This window comes from Panthera onca, chromosome A2 (assembly GCF_046562875.1).
Source record: "Panthera onca isolate mPanOnc1 chromosome A2, mPanOnc1 haplotype 2, whole genome shotgun sequence".
NCBI classification, from domain to species: Eukaryota; Metazoa; Chordata; class Mammalia; order Carnivora; family Felidae; genus Panthera; species Panthera onca.
Window position 1 is genome coordinate 163,426,751 of NC_138340.1, and position 25,507 is coordinate 163,452,257.

The following is a 25,507-nucleotide window of genomic DNA, read 5'->3' on the forward strand; positions in this document are numbered from 1 at the left end:
TTAGAGATTTGAACCCGTTTGCTGTGGTGGTGGTTTCTTCCAAGTTCATGATCTGAGCCCTGTCGTGGAGGGAGGGCCTGGAAGGAGGGTGTCTGCACCTGGCAGGCCTCAGTCCCACACGGCCAGGGGCTTCCCGGGCTCCACGCTCTGGGCTGGAGGTGAAAGGAGGAAGGTTGGGGTGTTTGGGGTGCAGGGTACGCCCTTTGTGGACCCCATCTACAAATGGCAGGATGGCAACCCTCTCCCCATCCTGGAGGGGTGGATGGCCGCCCAGTGCTGTAACTTCTCTGCTTAGAGGGGTCCCCCAGCAGACTCATGGGGGCCCTGTGCCTTCGCCACCCAGATCTTGGCAGGTGTTGTGCTGGGTGAACTGTGGGAGCCCCCCGATGACTCACCTTCTCCACTTCTCCCTCAGTGGGCAACGTGGGGTGCGGGGGCAGAACCCAGAAATGGGACAACGGCACCTTTACAGCCCCCTAGGACAGACTCTTCCTCACTCAGAACCCTCAGCAGAACCCACCCCGGAGATTTTTGGTTTTCTTTCTGGGACCCTGTTTCCCTCCCTCCCCACCACCCAGCCTGTCCACGGCCCGATTCTAGTCGATGTATTAATTGCAGGGTTCAAGTACTTTCCCATAGGGGTCCCGAGGGAGTGGCCAGCCTGAAGGGGTCCTTCCCGTTTGGGACCCCCTCCCCCTAATCGGAAAAGCACAAGCAAGATGTGTGGAGAGGAGGGGGCGGAGCCTGTGTGGCCAGTCAAGGGGCAAACCGTGGGGCGGGGGCAGGGGACCGCAGGATCACAGAGTGGGGGGGGGGTTGTAAAGCTGGAGCACGAGCTTGAGCCAATGGTCAGCACTCTTGGGAGCAATTCAGGCTGCCGCAGCCCCTCATCCCTCTTCCCGCCAGGTGCCTCGGTCTGGGTGCAGCGGGGAGTAGATATCTTTGGTTTCCTCATCTCCACGAAACCCTGTCCGAGTGTCCAGTGCCCTTGTGTTCCCAGGAGCCCAGCCCACGGGGGAGAACAGCAGCCGAGGCCTCTCCCTGTCGAGTATCTCTATGCCCATCTGAACAGCCGGGGTCCGTCCAGGCTGCTCTGTGGTTCAGGATTCTGGTGGGGAGCCCTGGGCAGGGGGCAGAAGTTACCTGGGCCACTGCTAGTGTCCCGCAGGCTCCCATCCTGTCTCACGGGGGAGGGGAGGCTGGACACTGAAGTGTGGGTGGGCAGGTGTCCGGAGTGTGGACCCTCTTATTCCCAGAAACCCCACCACCTTCAGGACACGCTCCTCCCTCCCTTGCCCCTGGCTCAGACCCCCAACAGGGTAGACCCAGGGTCCCGGAGAGGGCGGAGGCCACAAACAAGGTCCACGGGTTCACCCAAGGGGGTGAAGGGAGCCAGGCCCCTGGGTCTGCCCAGCCCCGGGAGCAGGCTGGGCGCGGGAGCAATGGTCTTCAGCTCCTTCCAAGTCTCCTCCTCCACTGCCTCGGGGTCCGCGTATTCCCGAGTCTTCTGAGCCCCCGTTGCACGATCAAGCGGGCAATGTGTCCCTAAGGCCCAGCCCATCTTTTCAGAGGGGCCTTTCCCGTAAACCCCAAGGCCAAGATCAGCCAGAGAGGCAGACTCATGAACCCTGGGTCAGGCTTTTGGCTGCAGAGCAGACCACGTGGCCTGGCCGCCCCGGGGCTGCTGAGTCAGGAGAGGCACAGCCGGGAGGGAGTGGCGGCCTCAGCCCCCCTTACTTCTCCCCGACTCTCCCCTAACAGGCGCTCTGGCCCTATCCTGGCTCCACGGGGAGCTGGCTCTGGGACCGGAGGCTGTCCTTCCCGCTCAGGGCGCACGCCTGTCCCGTGTCAAATGAAAGGGCTCGGCTCCAGGGCCTGTAGATCCCTTCTGGCCCCTTCGGCCGCCCTCAGCTCCCCGGCCTGAGCCCGGGGCCCAGGTGCCCTGCCGGCTGCCCCACGGTCAGGGAGGGGCGGGGAAATCACTCAGGCCAGCTCAGCTCTCCTTTTCCATGATCTTTATTCCTCAGGGTCTGAGCCCAGGGTGGGGCCGGAAGGGGCTGCCGCTAGAAGAAGTTGACCACCCTGCGGACCGACTGGACGCGAGAGCTGTGGGCCTCCCAGTCCGAGTAGTTGCGGAAGTCACCCCGCTCCACCAGGTACATGCGGCCGTGGTAGTTGGGCTCCTCGTACAGGACCCACCTGCGGCCAGAGGGAGGCCAGGCGGCCGTGAGCCGCTGAGCAGCACAGGGTCTGCCCGCCTCCCGCCTGCCCGCCAGCCCTCACCCCTCCCGGCCAATGTGGGGGCCCGAGCTGAGGGGGAGAGGTGTGGGGCAGGGCCTGTGGGGCTGGCCTCTCCTCCTCCCTTCTGATGCTCCCTCACCCTTGGCTCTTCCACCGCGGGAAGCAAAGCGGGGCTACACGCCCCGATCCGGTCGCTGGGGTCCTTCCGGCCCAGGCCATGGGGTGCCCTGACTCTGTCTTTGCAGCGAACCCCACTGTGGCCCTCGCCCCCCCAAAGCACTCGGCTGCTGAAGGGGCCTTCTCCTGGCTGAGACACAGACTCAGACTTTCTGAGCCCAGCCCGCCCAGAGAAGGGAGTGACTGCCCAAGTCACACGCCACCCCCCTCACCCCCACCCCCTGCGGCCTGAGTCGCCTGCTTAGGGCAGCTTCCCCGGCCACCCCCTTCCTGCCCCATCCCGACTCCACATCTGGCTCCTGGCGCAGTCTGCACAAGGGTCAGGGGTCAGGAATGAAGAGAGAGGCCCAGTACGTGAACCGCTGGGGAGCTCAGGGCAGACCTGGCTCACCCTGGCCTCCCCACACCCCTAGCCTTCCTGCCCCTCCCCCCTCCTCCCCCTCCTCATGCCCGTGGGTGGCTCAGGCCCAAGGTTTCGGGGCGTATATGCAGGAGTCCCCAAAAGGAAGAAGAGGAAGGACAGGCTGGGCCTCTGCAGTAAACGTCTCCGGTCTCCCGGGCTTCCTGCTGTGACTTTGGGGACCAGGCATGAAGAGGGAGGGAGGAGGGGGCGTGGCCCATCCACAGCAAGGACTGTGCTCTTTGAGGGGTGGCAGAAAGTAGGGAGAGCGACCTGGCACATTTCCCTCCAAATGCCCCCCAGAACCCGGGTCTGTGGGGACAGGTCGATCCTGAGCTGACTCGGGAACCAGCGGAACACCGCGGCTAGTGTCTGGGAGGCGGTAGGGAGACCTGCCTGGAGGCTCCCCATCAGACCCCAGCAAAGGGCTTGACGGAGGTCACCGCCCCCAGACCCGGTGGTCCAGGCCATCACCCTGGCCAAGGGCTTACTTTTTTTGTTTTTTAAAGGTAGTCACAGGAGCAAAGGGTGAACCCCCGTAGGGAGGAGAGCAGAGCCCTGGGTGAGATGTGGGGCTGGCCATACACAGCCGCTGAGTAAGTGGGTGTTACAGGAGACCCCGGGCCCCTGCACTCAAAACTCTTAGCTCCCACCCTCCCCTGCCCCCTTTTCCTAAAGAGGCCCCTGGAGTCTTCCCAGGGTGGGTGTTGGGGGACTGTGGCTAGGGTCTCAGGACACCTTCCACACAAAGGTATGACTCTGGCCTCACGAGACATAATTTAGCCGGTCGTTTTCCAGGCAAACTGTTGTTCTGGAATTCTACCCCCGGATTCCCAGAGGCCTTCAACTGAGGGCAAACATTTCTGAAAGGCAGAGAAAGGCAGACAGGAGAAAAGGAACCCTGGATAGAGTCAGAGTGACAGAGAAATAGCAGGGAGGGAGCTGAGTCCCCCTGGGACTCTGGGAAGGAGGAGAGAATCCCCCTGGGGGGGGGCCGGGGAGGCAAGGGGTCCAGTGCTCCCTCTGGCTCAGCCACAGTCTCCATTCAGTCCCTCCCGTGACCACTCTTGAACCTCTCGTGACGTGCCCTGATCCCCCACCTCGGGCACACAGACAGCAACTGGACCCCTTAGCTGCTGTCACGGGAGCCACGTTCCCGGAACCCGCGTGGGGCTCTTCTGCAGAGGGGCCGGGACTGAGGTCAGGGGAGGCTCCCTGCTCCACACCGGGGACACTCTGACTTGACGCCCGGCTGCCACCCCCGCTGTGCGGTTCACGAGCGAGCGGGGCGAGGTCACTTTCGGAGCCTCCGCTTGCTTCTCTGTAAATGGAGATGACGCTACCCACTGGCTCACAGGAGGAGCTGACTATACGGGGGGCTGGCAGAAGCCAGGCCAGCACGGGGGTCCTGACCACTCTCCAGGAGCAGGGCAGACACGCCCTGGGCAAAACCCCCGTGGCCACAACCTGTCCGCCGGAAGTGAGCCGCCATGACGTCCAGCTCCCCGGAGGGGCTGTGTGGCAGGGGTCTGCCCGCTCGGTAGGAGAGCTCCAGCTCAGGGGACCCCTTGGCCGAGTAGGACCGGGGTGTGCAGGGTGAGCGGGCTTCCTCTGGTTCGAGGGGACCAAAGTACTGTCCCCGAGCTCAGTCTAATCTTAGAGAACGGTTAGTCCACAAAGGGCCCTGCTACGTCTGCTCCCACTGGGGAGGCCTACCTCTGGGGCCCCATGTCCCCTCACCACGGCCTTCTGGAGCCACGGAGGAAGCCTCCCCGCTGCTTGGCTGGGGTAGAGGAGGCAGCTGAGGGGGTGCCGGGCCTCCCCCGCTGCTGGGGTCGGGCCCGCCCGGCGGCCTCCCCACACACTTGGCTGTGCAGGGCCCAGCCGGGCCGCGGTCGGTGGCCTTGCGGCCTCTACTCACGCGCCGTCCCCATACACCTTGACGGCGTTGACACAGTTCTTGGCCCAGCCCCGGCTCTGCAGGAAGGGACAGTCGTCCTGAAACTCCAGGCACTGGCCGGTGAAGTTGCAACCCTCGAAGATCTCCATGCGGAAATTCTCCCCATGCTGCGGGCCCACGGGAGCGGAGGAAGGAAAGAAGGCAAACGGTGCTGAGTCCCATTCCCCCCCAACACAGAACCCACGTGGCCAGAAATTCGGAATCGCCCCGGGGCTCGGGGCACCCGATGCTGGGGGGGTGGGGACAGGTGAGTGCCTGCCACCCCAACCTAAGTGGCCCACCCAGCACTCTGCTTGTTCTGGGACATGAGATCTGGCTGGATGAGAGGGGTCGATCACTTTAAAAGGCTTCAGGGCCCCTGAACCAGTCCAATCTCCTCTCTCCTCAACTAAAGAATCCAAGGGTTGGAGCGGCCCAGACCGCCGGGGGACACAGTGGCCGCGCTCTGACCAGGGCCTGGACCGCTGGGTTCCCTTCTGGTGCCTGCACTGGGGGACGTAGGCCCCAGCCACACCAACGCGTTCCTCTGCCCTCCATCCCCACCCTGGGGCCTCAGGCCACGGGCAAGCCTCTCAATGATAATATTTTACAAACTGTAACAGAACCTTTTATTAAAACACGAAGCCAAAAATCTAAAACAAATAACAGAGATCTCATTTGCTGGAATCCCAGCTGGCTTACTGGGATGACACTATATAGCACCCTATAAGATTCCTTGCATTTCCGAAAGACAGAGGAAGGCCATTTCCCAGCAGGCTCTGGGATAGTTTACATAAAAACAGCATTATGCAAGGGCCTGTGGGTGGCTCAGTCGGTTAAGGTTAAGGGCCTGACACTGAGTTTCAGCTCAGGTCATGATCTCACGGTTTTGTGGGTTCAAGCCCCACGTCGGGCTCCGCGTTGGCAGTGTGGAGACTGCTTGGGATTCTCTCTCGTTCCGGCCCTCTCTGCCCCTCCCCTGCTCACGCTCTGTCTCTCTCTAAATACATAAGCTTAAAAATTTTTTCTTTTTTTCTTTTTTTTTTTTTTTTTTAATTTTTTTTTTCAACGTTTTTTATTTATTTTTGGGACAGAGAGAGACAGAGCATGAACGGGGGAGGGGCAGAGAGAGAGGGAGACACAGAATCGGAAACAGGCTCCAGGCTCCGAGCCATCAGCCCAGAGCCTGACGCGGGGCTCGAACTCACGGACCGCGAGATCGTGACCTGGCTGAAGTCGGACGCTTAACCGACTGCGCCACCCAGGCGCCCCAAAAATTTTTTCTTTTTAAACAGCAGTATGCAAGATCCAGGGCCAACCACATTAACTCCTTTTTCCAAATGTCTCTGGCCTGGTGGAAATACTAAGGGAGCATACTTACGATCTGAGATGCCAAAGCCCCGGACTCGTGTGGAAGAGAGGGGGGGGCCCCCATACAGGAGGTCCCTTCCCTGGGGTTCTTAAGATGTTCACTTAGGACCACCTGGCCCCCACATCCAGGGACAGGTCCTTCTACAGACACACGGCTGAGACTCTGAGGACCCTCTGGTTCAGGAATCTGCCATTTCCCACCTGACCATGTGGACCTCAGCGCCGGTCAGCTAGCACTGGTAACTTGTGTGAATCCTACGTCCTCGGATCCCCCTTCCCGGGGGGGGGGGGGGGTGGGCAGACATGAACGATCACCGTGGGTAGTGACGTCCCTCCTACACTCTCCCTACACACACTGGGCCACGCTGTGAGATGACAGCCGCTCGTGTGGCTCCCAGAGACCCGCCCCCAAATTCCCCGAGGACCAGCTGGTGACTTAGTCACCTCCTTCAGTCATTCCACAGCCAGAGCATCAAAGCCGCCTGAAAAGCGCGACACAATGACCCACAGGAGCGGACACACCAGGCCCGAATCAGCCCTGCTTAGGTTACATTCTCCCCCGTCCAGTTGCAAATCGAAACTTCTAATATTTCCAACAGCATTCTAAGTGGAAAGTTCAGCAAGATTTTGGGATCAGAAATGGAAGGTGGTTCCCTGATACGTGCCTGTAAATGTCAGGTATAAAAACTCCAGGGGCAGGGGCGCCTGGGGGGCTCAGCCGGTGAAGCGACCGACCGACTCTTGATTTGGGCTCAGGTCATGACCTCATGGTTCGTGAGATCGAGCCCTGCATCGGGCTCTGTGCTGGGCCTGGGGTCTGCTTGGGATCCTTTCTCCCTCTCCCTCTGCCCCTCCCCCACTCTCTCAAAAACACAAACAGGACTTCTGGCTCTCCTGTTCATTCCCATGCCAGCCCACACACGGGGGTGGTGGGGGGGATGGCGGGTCTGTGGGGGGGGGGGGGCATCTCTGCATCTTAAAACATCCCACAGCCTCATCAGATCTTAAAGCTGGGAAGACCATGCAGCACGGACCCTCGGTCGCTCTGGCAGGAGGCCCCCAGCCAGAGGCCCACTCACCATCCCCACGGGCCGGCAGGACCCCATGTGGTCGTTGTGGCCATTCCAGCAGAGGAAGTCAGGGTAGTTGCCGTGCTCCAGGATGAACTGTTGGCCCCGGAAGTCGGGGTGATCGTAGCAGACCCAGGCTCCGCTCTCCACGCGGATGGAGTTCACCCGGTTCATAAAGCCTCGGTCCTGGAAGTTGTCACAGTCCCCATAGACCTCGAGTTTCCGTCCCGTGAAGTGCTTGCCTTCATAGAAGGTGATCTAGAAAGGCCAGGTTAGAGGGCTCGGGGTCAGGGGCTTTCTCCTTTCAGTCTTGGGAGCAGACAGCTGGGGTCCAACACCCTCGATTGAACCCTGATTCCCAGGCCTGCTGTGTACAGCAGGGGCTCAACACCGTTAGCTGGGTGAAGGAATGAATGCAAGGTGGGTTGAGGTCTGGGGCCTGGCCCTCCCTACTCTGGGAGCTCACGGTTGAGCAACCAAATTTCAGAAAATACCTGGGGACAGGGATTCCCCCTTTGTCCCTGGCCCATTTGAAAACAGGCTCCTTTCAAACTCGCAATGCATTAAAAAAAATTTTTTTTTAATGTTTAATTTTGAGAGACAGAGAGAGAGACAGAGTGCAAGCAGGGGAGGGGCAGAGACAGAGAGGGAGACACAGAATCCGAAGCAGCTCCAGGCTCTGAGCTGTCAGCACAGAGCCTGACGCGGGGCTCGAACCCACCAACTGCGGGATCACGACCTGAGCCGAAGTCAACGCTCAACCGACTGAGCCACCCAGGCGCCCCTCCCACTGCATTCCTTACACTCAATTTTTGTTCGTTGTTAAAACCTAACATCCAAGTGTTTTCAGAAAAAAAGCATTTCACCCACAACCCCATCATCATAACCAAACAATGAATTTTCAGAAAGTCGAGTGCCTGGGACCGGGCCCCTTAACGGGAAACACTGAATGCAGTGACCAGTCAGAGCCTGGTGCAGGGATTAATGGCTAAAAAGGGGGCTTTTTCAATGTAACTCGTCCCTTTGTGTACTAGGCCTCTCCTGTGGGTGACAGGCATGTGTCAGATCTGGAACATTACCAACTCGGTGGGCAGTTCAGACACCGTGTCCTACGGCAACGTAGCACGGACAGGTTCTCCTTGTCCCTAAACAACATGCACGCTATCAACCCCAAAGTTCATTTACTGCGGTGGACCCTAAAACTCCAACCATTCAGTAACTATCTGGTTTTCAAGAATTGTGCGCCTCGAAGGGCCCTGGCAAAGTACAAATTAACGTGTCCTGGGGCCTGGTAACCGGTGTAATCATTTGTGCCGATGCCAGGGACTTCCCTTCTGGGCCCCTTGGGCAGAAGCTCTGAGAGCCCAGGGCATGACTCCCCAGCTGTGCCTCTGGGCCTGGGGGAGGGTGTGCAGGGGCGCGAGGGGCTCTTGGGGGTTGTCTGTTGCTGACGCATAACCTAGCCAGTGCGGACTGAATAATGTGCTCACGCACTGACCCTGAATGCGGCCCCTGGAGACAGAGGCTGCACCAGATTAGCCAGCGAGAATGGTTGGGGGAGATCCAAATTTGCCACCTTCCTGCCCAAGACAGGCCTGGCCGATGGCCCAGAGATATTTAGGGAGAACTAGTCACCCAGAGGATTCCAGGATCCCTCAAACCTCTCCAGAGCCACTGATGGAGGGGGTAGGGACGGGGCCTTCCCACCTCGCACACCAGAGAGGCCAGCGCGCCCGGTTTGGGTAGGACGTTTTGCCAGTTTCGCTCAGGTCTGTCAGATGCAAAGGGCGAACGGTGCAAAGAGTTAGGTTTGGCCCCCGCCTCCCCGGAACGAGGGAAAAGTGGAACGCAGTGTGGGTAACGTCGTTAACGTCGGGCCGGGAGGGACCACACTCACCTTGCCGGAGCACTGCGCCATGGTGTCCCCGCCCCTCGGGCTGCAGGCCCCTTTATAAGCGGGCGGCGCCCTGCTGGGTCAGCGCCGCCCCGGACAAAAGATTTGCTGGCCGGGGCGTTAGTGTTGTCCGGTGCGCTAAGCCCGCCTGGGGCCGCCCCGCCCCGCCCCGGGCCGCCCGTGGGACCGAACCCCGGCGGGAGCCCGGCCGTGCGCCCCGCCCCTGCCCGGGGACGGCCGGGTGCCTGCGGGGTCATCGAGGCCCAGCGAGCCCCAGCCAGCACCCCCAGGGTCTACTCTGCCTCTGACCCCAGCCCGCCGGCGGTCCCTGCTGAGTCAGGGGCGCGCGCGCGCGCGCGCACACACACACACACACACACACACACACACACGTGCCGGGCCCCACTGCCTCCCCGCTGCCTTGGGCTGGGGCGTCTCTAGCGCTCAGGGTGTGGATCCGTGCTGCCCCTTCCTTGGGCACAGAGCCTTCCCAGACCTCCCGCCCCGTCCTTTTCTCACCTGGTCACCCACGTTCAGGCTGTCACTGAGTTTTTTCTCAGTAACAAGGCTACAAGGATGGAACCTAGCTCCTGGGAGCAAAGAAGACAGCCCTTGCCTGGCCCCCTGCCTGCTGCTCTGGTCTTACCTTCCAGCCCCACCCGAAACGTACCACCACCACTCCGATGGCCCCCAATGCCTGGTGGCTGTCCCCCCACAGCCCCATCTCTATGCCAAGTGGTCCTCCCTTCTTCCTCCCCTTCTTCGTTCTTGCTCCCTGAATGCTGTCCCCTACCCCCATCAATGCTCATCCTTGATCCCTACTTTGATTCCTACTTTGAGGAAAGTATTTTTCAGCAGCATTTCACAGATGAGACGCCTCCGACTCAGAAGAGGAGGTCACGCAATTCTTGGGGGCACCAGGGTGACCTTGCCCCTGTTCCGGGAGGCTGTCCAAGGATAGACCTCTCAGCGGACCTGGCCCTGCCGTGGCCCCCACAGGAATCCGCACTGGCCAAACCACACATTCCAGCGTTTGCCTCCCGACACGGGCCCTGTTGGGGAAATATAATTAAAAGCGCAATCTCCCAACCCAGGAAGCCTGTCCATACAGGTAGAAGAGGAAGAAAACCGTTGTATTATTGAATAAGCATTAAACTTGAATGTGAAGTGTATCACAGGCCATCTGCTGCAGAGATTGCAAAGACCAGGACATCTCAGTCTTTTATGTAGTCGGGCAGATGCGGCTCGTCACACGTGTTCTCAAGAGAAATTGCTGATTTCCTTGTATCTTTGTGCTGGGAGATAGGTTTTGCAATTCAGAGTAAAGGGACAGCTGGCGTTAAGCCCTCTCCACCCAGGAAACCGGGAGGTGGGGCGATATCTACCCTGATGCTTCTGTTTCAGAGAGGTGGCTCCCAGCTCCTGGAGGAAACATTCCTGAGTTTTCAGACTGGCAAGCCGCTTATTTAGCCATTAAGAGACGTGCATACATATGAGATGAACTGAGAGAGAAAGTCTAGAAGAAAAACGAGGGATGGAAAGTCTGTTCCCTTATTTTTAACTGGGAAAATTAAGGATCTTTTTTTTTTTTTTTTTTTAGATATAAATTTTATTTTGGGGACACCGGGGTGGGTAAGTCGGTTAAGTGTCCAACTTCGGCTCAGGTAGTGATCTCACAGTTTGTGGGTTCGAGCCCCGCGTCGGGCTCTGTGCTGACAGCTCAGAGCCTGGAGCCTGCTTTGAATTCTGTGTGTGTGTGTGTGTGTGTGTGTGTGTGTGTGTGTCTGCCCCTCCCCTGCTGCCTCTCTCTCTCTCTCCTCTCTCTCAAGTAAATAAACATTAAAAAAAAAAAAACACGCAAAGAATACAATGTGTTTGGGGTGAAATTGTAGGACTGTTCCTTGTTGCTTGTTGCACGATATCAAATACCCCTGGCCCTGCCCATTAAAGGCTTGTCCCTCCTCTATTATTCTGACGAATGGAAACACCTTCAAATGTCCAAATGCCCCAGGGGCCAATCCCGCAGAGTCTGGGAGCCACGCCTCTGTGTGAAATTGCTGGGTGAAGCAGGAACTTACCTTCACCTCCACTGGATGCAGCCAAGGCTGCATAAATGCAGGAGTAAATGAGGGCGAGTATGCCGATGGTACCATATTAGCATGGGGATGTTGGGGTTGGGTTAGTGTGTGCCCGGAAAGTGCACTGGGCAGCTTGGGGACAGCCTGGCCACTGGTGGACAGGGAGGGAGCTCCTTTAGCCAGAATCTGTGCCCCTCTGAGGGGGGCCTGTCTGTGGACCAGTGGGGCCTTGAACCTCTGGGGGGAAGGGGTGAAAGCTTCCTCCGGGTTGCTCAGGGCCAAGCCTCACCGGGTTCTGGCTCTGCCCTGTTTTAGGTCTACTTCTAGAAGACCGAACGCATCTCCCTCCCAGAGGAGGGGCTGGAGGTCTCCAGCGGAGGAAGTGAGTGTTGGATTAGGGCAGGGAAAGAAAGGGTGGGAGCCGCAAAAGTTGAACGTTTGGGTTCTCGAGACATCCCCTTGGCCCCTCTCCCACCGGAGAAGTGTGCTTGGTAAGTGAGAGGCGCCAAAGCCTGACCCCTAGTGGTGGTTATAATAACGACACCCCCAATTACTAGGGGGCGGGTAGCAGGAAGGTTTAGAATTAAAGCAAGTTCAACACCAGGGACAGTAATCTCACAGCGTTTATGCAGCCAGGGACCAACCAACTAACACAACATACATTATGCCACTTAAGTCCCTCAGCAATCTTAATAGGCAGGTATTATTACCACCCCCATTCTGTAGATGCAGAAAGTGAGGCACAGAGTAAGTCACTGGCCTGAGGTCACAGAGTAAGTACGCACTGGGGCTCGGATTTGAATGCAAAACTCGTGACCTTACCCTCAAAGAGATTACAATTCGTACACTTTTTTTAAGTTTCTTTCTTTATTTTTATTATTATTTTATTATTATTTTTTTTAACGTTTATTTATTACTGAGAGACAGAGCATGAGCAGGGAAGGAGCTGAGAGGCAGGGAGACACAGAATGTGAAGCAGGCTCCAGGCTCCGAGCTGTCAGCGCAGAGCCCAACATGGGGCTCAAACCCATGACACCGTGAGATCATGACCGGAGCCGAAACCCAGACCTGGATGCATAACCGACTGAGCCACCCAGGCGCCCCACATGGTCTTAGTCTTGATGGTGGCTGAGAACTGGGGAGGGGGCACCCCATCAGTTGGGGGCAGGGGCAAAATGGGCAGAAAGAGGCAGGTCATGTGGGCACAGTTGGCTAATCTAGTGGGGACGTGATTTCCATAGTAGCGTCACAAATAGGGTAAGTTTGTGGAGTTCACACCGGGAAAGGGGTTTTGCTTTTGGATCCAAACTAGAGTGCAGGGGCGCCTGGGTGGCTCAGTCGGTTAAGCGTCCGACTTCGGCTCAGGTCACCATCTCGCGGTTCGTGAGTTCAAGCCCCGCGTCCGGCTCTGTGCTGACCGCTCAGAGCCTGGAGCCGGGAGCACCGTGTCTTCCTATTCGAATCCAGGAGGGTCCAGCGGAGGGCAGCAGGTGGACAGGATGGACACCTGTCTGAAACGAGGGTGTGCGTGAGCCCAAAGACCAGGAGCTATGGTGCCCTCAGGAAGGGTCACACTCGAGCTGTTGGTGGCCAGTCGCCCATCAGGAGATGGTGGCAGGGTGAGGGTTATACTCTGGGGTGGCCAGTTGGACCAGAAAGCCTAAAAGACACGGCCCCTTGGCCCCACTCAAAGCTGGGGTCTGTGGGAACAGAGAAGGGGACTCACTCTATCGGAACCTCAAATCCCACAGAGCTCCTCCTTCCAGGGCTTGGGGCCAGGCCACCTGGCTGACCAGGGGCACATTATGCCATCTCTGTCCCCTCCCTCCTGCCCGGAGCCGCTTAACACGCAGAACCCAGGGCAGAGCATCTCGCAGTGGGTCCGGTTCCCCTCCCTTTCCCAGGGAGCCCCGCTTTCAGATCTTCCTTCACCCCGAACCTCAGAAAATGAGGGAGAAAACATGGAAAGCCTCTCAGGTCGCTGGCACCGGTCACAGGTCACAACCAGCAACTGTGAGTGGCCGTGGGGCACTGGCCTGCTCTGTCGTGTGCGCCCCATGGGCAGAGGGCAGGCCTTGGGACCCCATCCACGGGTGGGAGGTGTAGACGGTCCGGAAATGGGGAAGAAGAAATCAGCACCGAGATTTGTGCCTCTCTCAGACTCTAGGGGGCGACAGTGCAAACCTGGCAGGTGGACTGAAGGCTCAGTCCGCGGGTTTCACTGCCCCCACCCCGGGGAGGCTACCAGGCCTGGCGGAGGACTTGATACGTGGAAAATCCATGTATAATTTGGGATCCAATCAAAACCGCACGTGGCTGCACCTGCTACCTGTTAAAGAAAAAAACTGTAGGGAAAACAGCCTTAAAATTGAAAACACCTTGGGGCGCCTGGGTGGCTTGGTCCGTTAATCGTCCGACTTCGGCTCAGGTCATGATCTCATGGTCTGTGAGTTTGAGCCCCGTGTCGGGCTCTGTACTGACAGCTCGGAGCCTGGAGCCTGTTTCGGATTCTGTGTCTCCCTCTCTCTCTGCTCCTCCCCTGTTCATGCTCTGTCTCTCTCTGTCTCAAAAACAAATAAACGTTAAAAAAAAATTAGAAAAAAACAAAACACCTTTATTTTGGCCAAAAAGTGGGAAATTTAAATTCTCGCAGCAGAACACCTTAATGCAGCTTGAAGCATGCATAGTTGGGAACGACCAATTCAGTTCAAATGATTCTTCATTTTGCAGATGGAAACACAAAGGTGAATCCAGAAATGTGGACCGTCCACCTGGTGGCAGAGGAAGGGTGAGAACGTGGGTCCCCGTCGTCCGGGCAAGCGGTGCACGATCTTTATTTATTCCAGGGGCTGCACCCTCCTGAGGGGTTGTGTAAACCGAGGCAGCGTGGCCTCTGGTCCCAGGGCGTCAGCATCACCTCGCACTTGTCAGAAATGCACATTAAAAAAAAATTTTTTTTTAATGTTTATTTTTGGGGGAGATAGAGCATGAGTGGGGGAGGGGCAGAGACAGAGGGAGACACAGAATCCGAAGCAGGCTCCAGGCTCCGAGCTGTCCGCGCAGAGCCGGACGTGGGGCTCGAACTCACAGACCATGAGATCGTGACCCGAGCCAAAGTCGGACGCTCAACCGACTGAGCCACCCAGGCGCCCCAAGAAATGCACCTTTCAGAGCTCTGCCCCGGCCTTACTGCATCTGAATCTGCACAAAGAGCCCCCACCGCACCCTGGATGGCTTGGTCGGACGGCCACTCACATTCACACACGCGTATACACGTTATGCATTCACACGGATGTGACTCACCCGGGGATCACAGTCAACTCTTAGAAAACGGGTGCGAGGCTTGGGTCTGACATGAATTTGCTAGATGATCCTTGTCAGGTGCGATGCATTGAATGTACGCGTCCCCCTCAAATCATATGTGGCAAGTGGATCTACAAGGTGACGCTATGAGGGGGTGGTGGGTCCTCTGGGAGGCGCCCAATGGCCGTAGTGCCCTCGGGCAAAAGCTCCTGTTCCACCATGAGGGGACACAGCCAGAGGACCGCTGTCTGGGAACCAGGAAGCGCCGATCACCAGACACCAAAATCTGCCCGGGCTTTCGCGCCTTCATCTTGGACTCCCCGCCTCCGGACGATGACAAATATCTTGCTCCGACCCCCCTAGCCTGTGGCGTTCCACGTCATAGCGGCCCAAACAGACTGGACAACAGGTCACAACTCTGAACTTCAGCTTCCTCGTTTGTAAACTGGAGAGTTCTGGCCATGTGTCCTTTAGGATGTCCTAGCCAAGGGGCTCCGGTTTGCCAGAGCTGTGCTGGTGTTATTTATTATTATCATTAAAATTTTTATTTATTTATTTGAGAGAGAGACAGCGCAAGCGGGGAAGGGGCAGAGAGAAAGAGAGAGAGAATTCCGAGCAGGCTCCGCACTGTCAGAACCAAGCCTGAAGTGGGGCTCGATCTCACAACCCTGAGATCATGACCTGAGCCAAAGCCGAGGGTCGGATGCTCAACGGATAGAGCCACCCAGGTGCCCCAAGGGCTGTCCTAGTTTTATTATTTATTTATCAAAAAAATTTTTTTTAACTTTTTAAATGTTTATTTTTGAGAAAGAGAGAGAGACAGAGTGCAAGCAGGGGAAGGGCAGAGAGAGGGGGAGACACAGAATCCAAAGCAGGTTCCAGGCTCTGAGCTGTCAGCACAGAGCCTGATGCGGGGCTCGAACCCATGGACTGTGAGATCATGACCTGAGCCGAAGCCCGACGCTTAACCAACTGAGCTACCCACGTGTCTCAGTCAAAAAATTTTTTTTAAGGTTTATTCATTTTTCAGAGAGAGAGAGAGAGAGACAGAATGTGAGTGGGGGAGGAGCAGAGAGAGAGACACACACAGAATCTGAAGCAGGCTCCAGGCTCTGAGCTGTCAGCACAGAGCCTGACATGGGGCTTGAACTCATGGATCTGGAGATCATGACCTGAGCCGTCCAACTGACTGAGTCACCCAGGCGCCTCGAGCTGTCCTAGTTCTAAAAGTGAAAGACCCGGGGCACCTGGGTGGCTCAGTCGGTTAAGCATCCAACTTGAGCTCGCAGTTTGTGGGTTCGGGCCCCGCATCGGGCTCTGTACAGACAGCTCAGAGACTGGAGCCTGCTTCGGATTCTGTGTCTCCCTCTCTCTCTGCCCCTCCTCCACTGGTTCTCTCTCTCTCTCTCTCTCTAATAATGAATAAACATTAAAGAGATTTTTTAAAAAAGTGAACGTCCCACGTTGCGAGACTGCCCCTGTGGGAGGGTCCTAGGGCAGCCCCAGCAGAGAATCACAAATTGGGGGGGCTTGAAACGACAGGAATTTACCGCCCCTCACGGTCCTGGAGGCCAGATGTCGACAGCCTGGGTTCCTTTTCTGGAGGCTCCGAGGGAGAATGTTCCATGCTTCTGCTTTCGTGTGGCTGGCCTGTGGCCTCCTCCCCGCCCATCTCTGCCTTCACCTCTGCCTTCAATCTGGCAAACTTCCTCTTCTTATAAGGACGTCAGTCAGTGGATTAGGACCCGTCTTGCTCCGGTGTGACCCCACTCAACCTGATGACCTCTGCAAAGCCCCTATTTCCAAGTAAGGCCACGTTCACAGGTACCCGGAACCAGGACTTCAATACAGCTTTGGGGAGGATACAGTTCAACCTACAGCTGCCTCCGGGTCCCAGGCAAAGCGAGAGGTAGTTCACCCCCCTACACTGTGAGATCCTGCACGCGTGGGACTCTGGCCTGTGCCCCCCTTCTTTGCAGGTATCATGGCCTGAGTCCGTGGTTCTCAAAATGTGGCCCCTGGCCCAGCAGCAACAGTGGCAGCCACGGCCCTGGACACTTGTCAGACGCGAGGATGTCTGGGGCTCCACCCTGGACCCCCAGAATCGGAAGTTCTAGGGTGAGGCCCCTGTGCGTCTTACCTTCAGGTGCCTCTGAGGCCCATGTTCGAGAACCGCCGACCCGAGGTGGGGCGGTGGCCCCTGGGCCTCAGTGGCGGACCTCAAACCGTTCCCAACATTTCTCACGCGACGCTCCGGTTATAGGCACAGAAGAGGTCGTGCCTCGGAGTGGTTCCTGTTACCGGACAATAAAAACTCCCCGCGTCAGAGCCGAGGAGTGGAACCTTCCCAGCTGTTCCTGCTGTCCACACCGGGCTGGCCCTCCGCGTAAGGCCTTTTAGGGTAAAGTTCCGGACGTAACAACCCCACAGCCCTGCCCCATACAAAAGCCAGAGATTCCGGTGTTGACTGACCCGGATTCCTTGCTCATCTACTGAGACGGGGGCTGGAAGAGGGAACACAAAGATAGAACACTCGGAAGCCAGCTCCTCCTGTGTGGCCTCTCCCTGCGGGAGCTGTTTTGTTTCTGTAAAATCAGATATCAAGAGGTGCAGGCCCCCACCGGGGCCCGGGGCTGTTCTCGGGTGGCAGGAAGAACTGGGTGAAAGGTCCCGATTGCTGAGGCCGCAATATTTCCAGAATCCTTTGCTATTTCCTGGAAAACTTCCTATCTCAGAAATCTAAGCCAAGCCCTTTTCCTAGGCTGTACCAGAACGTGGGGGCCGGAGGGGCCTCGGGAGCCCAGCTGACTCCCGTGCGCACCATCGTTCTCCTTGGAGGATGGAAACTGGGGTCCCCGCTGGGAATCTGAGGGAGCAGGCGGCCTCTCCTCAGAGCAGGACACTCTCCGCTGCAGGTGTGATGGAGACCGAGCTCTGTGGGTCCAGACAAGGACCTGCGTTTCCTTTATTAGCACGGCGGGAGATCGAGGTGTCCTTGACACCTGGGGCCAGAGCCCGACGCGGGGCTCGAACTCACAAACCGTGAGATCATGACCTGAGCGGAAGTCAGATGCTTAACCGAATGAGCCACCCAGGCGCTGAGGCTTCTTTTTTTTTTTTTTTTTTTTTTAAGTTTACATATTTTGAGAGAGAGACACAGTGTGAGTGGGGGAGAGGCGGTGAGAGAGGGAGAGAAAGCATCTCAAGCAGGCTCCGCACCGCGAGTGCAGAGCCCGGTGCGGGGCTCGAACTCCCGAACTGTGAGATCACGACCTGAGCAGAAACCAAGAGTTGGACGCCTAACCGACCGAGCCACCCAGGCACCCCTAATTTTCTTTAACGTTTATTTGAGAGAGAGAGAGAGAGAGAGAGAGGGAGAGAGAGAGAGGAAGAGAATCCCAAGCAGGCTCCACGCTGTCAGCACAGAGCCCGGATGCGGGGCTCGATCTCACAAACCGTGAGTCGAGGACCTGAGCAGAAATCTTAACCGCCCGAGCCCCCCGGGCACCCCTCTGTCTTGCCTCTCTAGTTTTGTGATGTTGCAGGAATCCTGGAGTCATACCCACTGCTGCTGGCGACACGGGGTGGACGCTCGGGGAGCTCCAGAAACAGCGGGACCCTGGCAGCAGGTAAAACGGGGGCAGCTGACAGCCCTCAGGACTGTGACTCTGCCCTTGGTTGGGCTTTGGGGACAGCCGAGGTTCTCATACTTGCGGCGTGACAAGGGCCAAGGGAAGTTTATGGATCAAGGACTCAAGACCAGAGAGTGTGGGGGCGGGGGCGGGGGGGCCCAGAGACACATGTTTGGAGACTCGGGACCAGGGCTGCCTCGTTCTGAGTCTTCGTCCCATCTATGCTCCACTTATTTGGGGTTCCAGTGCGAATCAGGGTGCGGTGCAAACTCATGGGCTAATTGTTGGGAGCGGTCTCTGGGCCTCGGGTCCCTCCTGTGGAAACCGATGCCCGGTCTCAGCTTTCCGGTTGGAACTCTGGAACGGACCCTCCCCGCCCCCCTCCACACTAGGAGGTTATCAAAGGGACAGAAAGATAATAAAGACGGGGAACACAAATGTTCTGCTTAATGCAAACCTTTCTTGCTTAACGTAAACCTTTGCCCTCTTGGGGGAGGCGGAGGAGACTTGGACCGGTTCCGGAATCTCCCGAGGAATGCTTTGGAAGGCATCCTGGTTTCCCGCTGGTACGGGGCCTTCCAGGCAGCCCCTATTAATTAATATGCACAACAGTCTTGGTCGACTGGAGTCACCCAGGCAGCCGGAGGTCCCGGGCAAGCACGCACTCCCTCCCGGAGATGCTGGGACGGGCAGTACCCGTGAGGCTGGGTCAGGGGGGCACACGGCAGTGTGCCCACTTCTCGGGCGAGGCCGCAGCCCACGGGAGCCGGAGACATTTCCCTGAGTCCAGAACTCTCCAGGAATTGTCTCTTTGCCTCCATTTACACGATAACCTGAAAGGCCTCGGCGTAGGTTCTGGGCCGTCCGACTGGCTTCCCGATGACAGGGTACCGCCGCCATCTGCTGTGCACACGAGCCACGGCAGAGGACACCCTCCTTCCTCGTTACGAGCCCTTAATGGGGTAGGCTCAAGAAGCGAGTAAAAGCTGTCCCAGTCCCAGTGCCCCGTGTGAATGGTGGGGGAATTTCAACCACACCGCAGCAGACGTGGGCCGAATTCAAAGGGAACTTTCTGGAAGGCAGCCCTACAGAGAGGCTCACTTACTCTTCTGTTTCCCTGCCGAGGCTCCCCGCGACGGCACAGGCCCCACGGTAAAGGGCCTCTGAGAACCCGGTGAGGACACTGGCAAAAACCGTCCCCCCAAAATCGACTTCTCCAGAACTCTGGAAATCAACTAAAGGCTCGCAGCAACCAGGGAGCGTTTATTTAAGAAAAGCGATGCATTCTCAGCCCAGGTGAGCTCTGTGGCATTGTCACTCGCCCTCCGGCCAGCCCCGGACCCCAACTCCGAGGTGCCTTGAAAACCAGCAGCCGCAACTGGGTAAAAGCCAGCGACCTAGCGGCCCCCGGAAGGATCACGCTGGGGTTGCTGCTCTTTGGAAGCCCCACGCTCAGAAAACTCCTGATTTGCCCATCAAGCAGTTCCCTGGAAAACCACCTTGCAAAGCTTGTCTTTATACTTGACCTGCCCGCTTTTCCCCACGGTATCTATCAAAAACAATCAGCGGGCATTTCGCTGACACGGGAGCAAACAGCAAGATAACAAAAAAGCTGAAAAAAGAAGAGAAAAGAAAAGAAACTGTTGGAAAATGAGATGTCCGAGGGGGACCTGAAAAGGCTCTCCTCGGAGCCCAGGGGAGCACTGTGTGTCGAGCAGCGCCGCTCACGACAGACCTCACCAAGACGGGTCGGGAAGGACTGAGGCAGAGACTCTCCAGCTAGAACTCGACATCCTGCAAGGTCTTCCCGGAAAAATGAAGGAGATAAACAAAAACTCCCGAGAACTCCCAGCTGGCTGACGTGCCCGCACAAAGTGCCAGAGGGAGTCTCGGGCCGGAGTGAGGTCACCAGGTGATCACAGCGCCAGTAAGGGGAACCGGCAGGTAATTACACAAGACAGGATAAGTGAATGTAGTTTTTGTAACTTTTTTCTTCTGTTTGATTTCAAAGATGACTTCGCAGGGGCGCCTGGGGTGGCTCAGTCTGTTAAGCGTCCGACTTCAGCTCAGGTCATGATCTCGTGGTCCGTGGGTTTAAGCCCGCGTCGGGCCCTGTGCTGACCGCTCGGAGCCTGGAGCCTGCTTCGGATTCTGTGCCTCCTTCTCTCTCTGCCCCTCCCCCGCTCAAGCTCTGTCTTGCTCTCTCAAAAATAAACGTTAAAAATTTTTTTTTCTTAAATGTAAAAATAAAAAAAAATATTTTTAAAAAATTAAACAGAAAGAGGACTTCATAAACCAGTAATAAGTCTTGTTACTTTTAAAAACTGGTGCACCGGAACATCTCTCTCGGCCGGCCCCGAGCTCAGAGAGGCTGGTGGGGCGTCAAGGTCCCGGGGACAGACCTCTCACGGCCTTCGTCGCAGGCAGATTTAGTCCGCGAACATGCAGTGTGTACAAGGACCCACCATGACGGATGGTGACGGGTGCCATGCTGTTCGATAAACCATGTGGAGGCCTGGAAGGGAAGTCTGGGGAAAAGCGTTGTCCAGGGAGGAGAGTCTGGGAACCACCGAGGCCAGAGTGACCAGAGAACAGCCTCCGTGGCCGGTGGCGTTAAGCGCCAGCTGGATCGTGCTAGGCTTCAAGCGTCGGGAGTTTCGATTTTGGCACGATTGTTATTAGCGAATTGTAAGGAGGGAGTGACATGAGGCAATTAGTTTTCAACAAGCTGACTCGGTGGGAAGCGGGAAGGGTTTGGAGGGCGTGCCACCCGCCGCAGGAAGCCAGCGTGCAGCGGGGACAGACTGCCTGGGAGATGGGAGGGGAGAGGGAGAGGAGGCCCCCTCCCCCCACTTTCCAGCTTTAGCATCCGGCGGCCAGTGGTGTCATTTCCTGAAATGGTCTAGGGGGAGGCCCAGGTTGAGGCTTGATCAAGTATTCAATTTGCACAGAATAAATCTGAGATGCCTAGGAGGCACGGAAGAAAAGCCCAGAGGTCAGGGCGGGAGGTGTGAGCTTTGGAGCCTTCGGGAAACACGCTAGCGAAATCCGTGCCTGCAGAAACCCCACAGAAATCCGGGTAGAGGGTGTAGGCCGGGCAAGGGCCCACTGAGGTTTGGCAGAGAAGGAAATAGCAGACCCGCGCCCACGGCGCGATGGAGGAAAACCGGGGGAACGTGGTTTTGCAGAAGCAGGGGGAGGGCGTGCAAAGTCATCGGCCGTGTACCATGCTGCTGAAAGGTCGAGAAAGAAACCAGGGAACACCACTGGGTGTGGTGACAAGGGGGTGACGTGCGTGAGAGGTGTGGGGGAGATGTGGCTGGCGGTCTAGACAGGGTTAAGTGGCCGGGCAACCTAGGTTCAGCAAAATTCCATCACGTTCATTTAAATTTGTAATGTGATTTTAGAACTGTATTTATTGTGAGCTGGAGAGTTTTGAATACTTTTGTTATCTGCACGTCCTGTACTTCAATGAATCTAAAATCACATTTATGCACCAAGAAGTAATAGGTGATCTTTCACAACGCAACGCGTGTTCACTGATCGCAAGGCTCATTTTGATTTCAGAAATGTTAAAACGTGTTAAAAAAAAAAAAGAAAAAGAAAAAAAAAGGCCCAGAAGTGGCTGAACACGGTATTAAGTGACAAAAAATTTAAGTCAAATCTGGCAGTTGCCAGTTTCTTCAGAAGCCCAGCTACCACATTCGCACAGAGAACACAAAACGGATTTGGTTACTGACATTAACCAGTCGCGAACCCCTTTAAGACGGCTTCCTCCCCTAGAAGTGGGGCGGCACCCTCTTCACGCAGTGGAGCCAACCCGAACATCTGCACAAACAGGTAACACCAACCACCCCTGCCGTCACCTGTGGGTAACCAGCTGGTGGAGCCGACGCCCCGCCTCGGGGACACACGAGGGACATGCGAGATGCTCTCTGTCCTCTGTCCGACCAGTAAGGCAATTGGCCGAGGACAGGCTCAGGGCCCTGGGGGGCGGGACTGGCTGGCCCTGTGCGAGCTCGACAAGGGTGCAGATTTCCCTGCGGTGTTCGCGACACTCAGAACCGCCTCACTGTGCGCGAGCTGACATTTAAACAAAACGTCGGAAAAATCAAGAACGGTAAACACCTAGCGACCAGGTGAACCGGGCCACAGAGAGGAGCACCACGCCACCTCCAGGCCCCCTGTGACAGACAGCTGAACCTGCGTCCGGCACGAACGTGCTGCTCGAGGTTCCCGTCGTACACAGAAAGCTTGGGACGCACTGCGTCCGGATCTCGCGCTGTCCCCCACACCGAATGCCCATATAGAACCTAAGGCCTGAGGATCAACCCTGTTAGTAACAAGCGACGATACCGTGTTGTCAAAAAAACCCCACTACTGTGTTTCAACATTTGAGGAATTGTGCCACTCAACCTCGGCTGGACCTACAGTCGACGGGGCGGCCACCGTGCACACCGAACGCTCCTTCCTCCTCCTTGCGGCTCCCGGTGGAGCTGAAGGCGGTTCTCGAAGTCTCTCACGCGACACTCAACCGGCCGTATTCTCCGACCCCTGCAACGACTCGGTGTGGTGGGGTCTGAACCGGATCCCGTCTGCGGTGGACACCCAGCCTGGCGTAAGGAGAGAGAGGAAGTGGTCCCGACTCCTCCTTTCCCTCAAGCAACCCACGGGCAAGCGCGAGGGAAGTGCGGGGAAGGCTGGGCCAGGCGCACCCCCGCGTGCACCCCGCTCAAGGGGGGCGCTCTGAGGGCGGAGGGGAGGGCGGTCACTCCTGGGGACTAACTCCCTCGGACGTCGTCGGTGGAGCGCCACCCCAGCTCTTGCCAGCTGCCCGCCGGGTGGGCCCCACCAGCCACCAGTCCCCCCCCTCCCCCCCCAACCCCTGGGTCCCGGGCCCCCAGGCTCCACTCACCTCTGCCTGCGGCCACCCCCTCCACCAGTTCCTGCACTCCAACCTGAGCCTCCCCAAGGCCAAGGTTGGGAGACAAACCCCCAGGACGCCAGGGATTCTCCCTGAGAAGCCACGCTAGGTAGCACGAGGGACTAAGGTTTGCAGCTATTTTATTTACAAGTATACATTTAACACAATGAAATAAACACTGATATATTGAAGCCTAGTTAATAGTAGTGTAACAATATGTATCATTTTGATGATTACATTATTTTAAACAACAAACTACACTGAAAAATTAATGCCGATAAAATTCTTGGTCATAATATTATTAAGAAATACAATATATAAATTGAAAATATGATTGCTTAAAATTTGAAAATGGAAGTGAACTCATTTGGACAGAGTCAGAGTTTAACATAATCTGAAAGGGGGGTGGGTGGGGCCAGAAAAAGCTCTGACCCAAATGAAATCTTTCAGGTTAACAGAAGGAAAAAGCAGCGGAGTTTCTCTTGAAGGATAACGGGCAGTCTGCTTCTGCAGGCAGGATCGGCTCCCGGGGTCCTCGGGCTCCGCGGCGGGATCACATCACCGAGCAGGAAGACTTTCCTTGTGACGCGGCCCCATCGATTTTTTCTGCCTCCAAAATTATCCTTCTAAAAACGTCAACAGCAGTCTGAAATCAAAGACACAGCCAGACAGCGATAGGTTTAACGTGGAGCCCTGGTGCCTGACTGGTGCCAGTCCCGCAGGCAGGACTGAAGAAGGCCCGCCGCTGCCCGCCGTCCCCCACCCCTGCAGGTGGGGGTGCAGCTGCGGAGAGACCCCAGAACCGCCCAGCCCCCGACACCACCTGGCCGGAGAACTAACCTCTCATCCCGCTTCTGGTCCCCGTCATCAACGGTCACTGCAGGCTGCCCCTGGGTCTCCCCCGACCCCACGGCGCCCCTGGAGCTTCTGGGTCCGGTATGAGGACCCCTCACCCGTTGGCTCCCGTTCCCATCAGAACACCCCTCTCCCCTGCAGCGCGTGTCCCCTTCACGGCCCGGCTCCCACGGGCCCTAAACCAGGGCGGGGGCTTTTCCTGCTCCTCGCGAACCCTCCAGACCTCTGCCTCCCACTTCCTTAAAACGCTCAGCTTCGCCTCGTAGGCAGCCGTGCGATCATATAAGCCACCTTCGAGCCACCTGCAAACCCTGAGTCACCTCCCCCCTTCCTTCTGGGGCAGTGTCACTGTGTCCAACACCGCTCTCCGCCCCTGGGACCTCCTCGCCTCCCGTGACCGGGGGACCGGTCTTTCTCAGTGGTAGCCTCTCAGCCCGGTGGGCAGCGCAAGGGCCCTTCACAAGGAGCCACTGTTATCTGAAGCCGGGAATCCCCTCTCAGGCGGGACACCAGCCCCCCACGATCACAAGATGCCCCTGTTCTCAAAGGCCTCGAGGGGCAGCGCCTAGACCTCGTCGATACCAACGGTCACCCCTCCAACACCCAAGGCCAAGAACCCACCGTGCCCACCTTCCTTCTCTCTCTCTCCCTCTCACTTTTCTTCAATATCCCAACCTCCACAATTCTCGGCCCCACAGGGACCAGCTTCCTTGATCCGAGGACACGTCCCTGTCCCTTAACCACTCGTCCCCCTCACTCTGTTCCCAGCACCACCGCCACCGGCTTCACCTTCTCTGCCCGCAGCCACAGCCAGCACCCACCCGGTCACTGTCTCCCTGGGACCCCGACTCCAAAGGGGGCCCTCGGTGCGCCCCCCCACCCCACCCCCCCCGCCACGCCGATGGAGGTTCGTGCCTTGCCTTTCTCCTGGAATTTCTAGCGCCTCTCCCCGTTCTCACGCTCGGCTGCTGTGTCTTACAGTTCGCCGGGAAAACGCGCAGCGTCCAGGAGAGAACTCTGCATCCCCGTCCGCCAAGCTGACTGCCCCTCGAGCCTGGGCGCACCTGCTCTCGCTCCTTCCCTGCTGCCGCGGACGAGGCGGCCCTAACTGGGCGAGAGCTGCCCCGCCCCCACCCTCTTCTCTAAACAAGGTCGCTGGCTGCAGCAAGCTTTCCTCCTTTCCCAGGACTGTACAAACACGTCGTTTATTTCACCCTACAAAAATGCACAGAAAAAGGCCTGGAAAAACCCGTGCCAGACTCTCCCCGATTCGGTGTGCCTGGAATCTGGCGTTCTAGATAAACCTCGGAATTCTTCTTGCTTATCTGTGTGATCTGACTCTGCCCAAGTGTGCTCTCTTTCATCACATCGCTGAAGTACAGCCGTGGGTCGCCACAACAAACACGCCAGGACCGCCAACTCACCCCCGAGTTGAGCAAGAGAGGGTAGCATTCTCACGGACTCCCATCGCTCTTACCATCGAGGCTTTGTTAACAAAACCCACTGAACTCCGCTTACGAGGTACGTGAGACAAGTTACAAACAAGCTATGCCTGAAAATTTGAAAATCAATAAAATTGACTTGATTGAATTGATTTGAAAATCAATAAAACCTTTGAGCGGT

The 25,507-nt window shown here is 57.2% G+C and overlaps 2 protein-coding genes across 2 annotated transcripts in view; both read right to left on the reverse strand.

The window, feature by feature from the left end:
* Positions 1-2,000: 2,000 nt before the first annotated feature.
* On the reverse strand, positions 2,001-9,241 carry CRYGN (crystallin gamma N). The gene is made up of 4 exons (XM_060633442.3): positions 9,096-9,241; positions 7,208-7,456; positions 4,740-4,885; positions 2,001-2,199 (listed from the first exon to the last, which is right to left on the reverse strand). Exons 1-4 carry the CDS (start codon positions 9,114-9,116, stop codon positions 2,064-2,066), a joined length of 552 nt encoding a protein of 183 aa, XP_060489425.1. The 5' UTR covers positions 9,117-9,241; the 3' UTR covers positions 2,001-2,063.
* Positions 9,242-23,152: 13,911 nt separating this feature from the next.
* The window catches only part of RHEB (Ras homolog, mTORC1 binding), a 44,805-nt gene continuing 42,450 nt past the window's right edge, over positions 23,153-25,507 (reverse strand). Inside the window, exon 8 of the mRNA XM_060633443.3 lies at positions 23,153-23,675. Coding sequence (XP_060489426.1) covers positions 23,583-23,675 — 93 coding nt within the window. The 3' untranslated portion in view covers positions 23,153-23,582. The remainder of the gene's footprint in view (positions 23,676-25,507) is intronic.

Bases quoted from the DNA above. Each gene is read 5' to 3' on its own strand.
- CRYGN (XM_060633442.3), bottom strand. From the start codon at position 9,116: ATGGCGCAGTGCTCCGGCAAG. The intron at 7,457-9,095 runs GTGAGTGTGGTC...TGGCCTTTCTAG, and splicing joins TGGCGCAGTGCTCCGGCAAG to ATCACCTTCTATGAAGGCAA. The intron at 4,886-7,207 runs GTGAGTGGGCCT...GTGGGCCCGCAG, and splicing joins CCTGCCGGCCCGTGGGGATG to CATGGGGAGAATTTCCGCAT.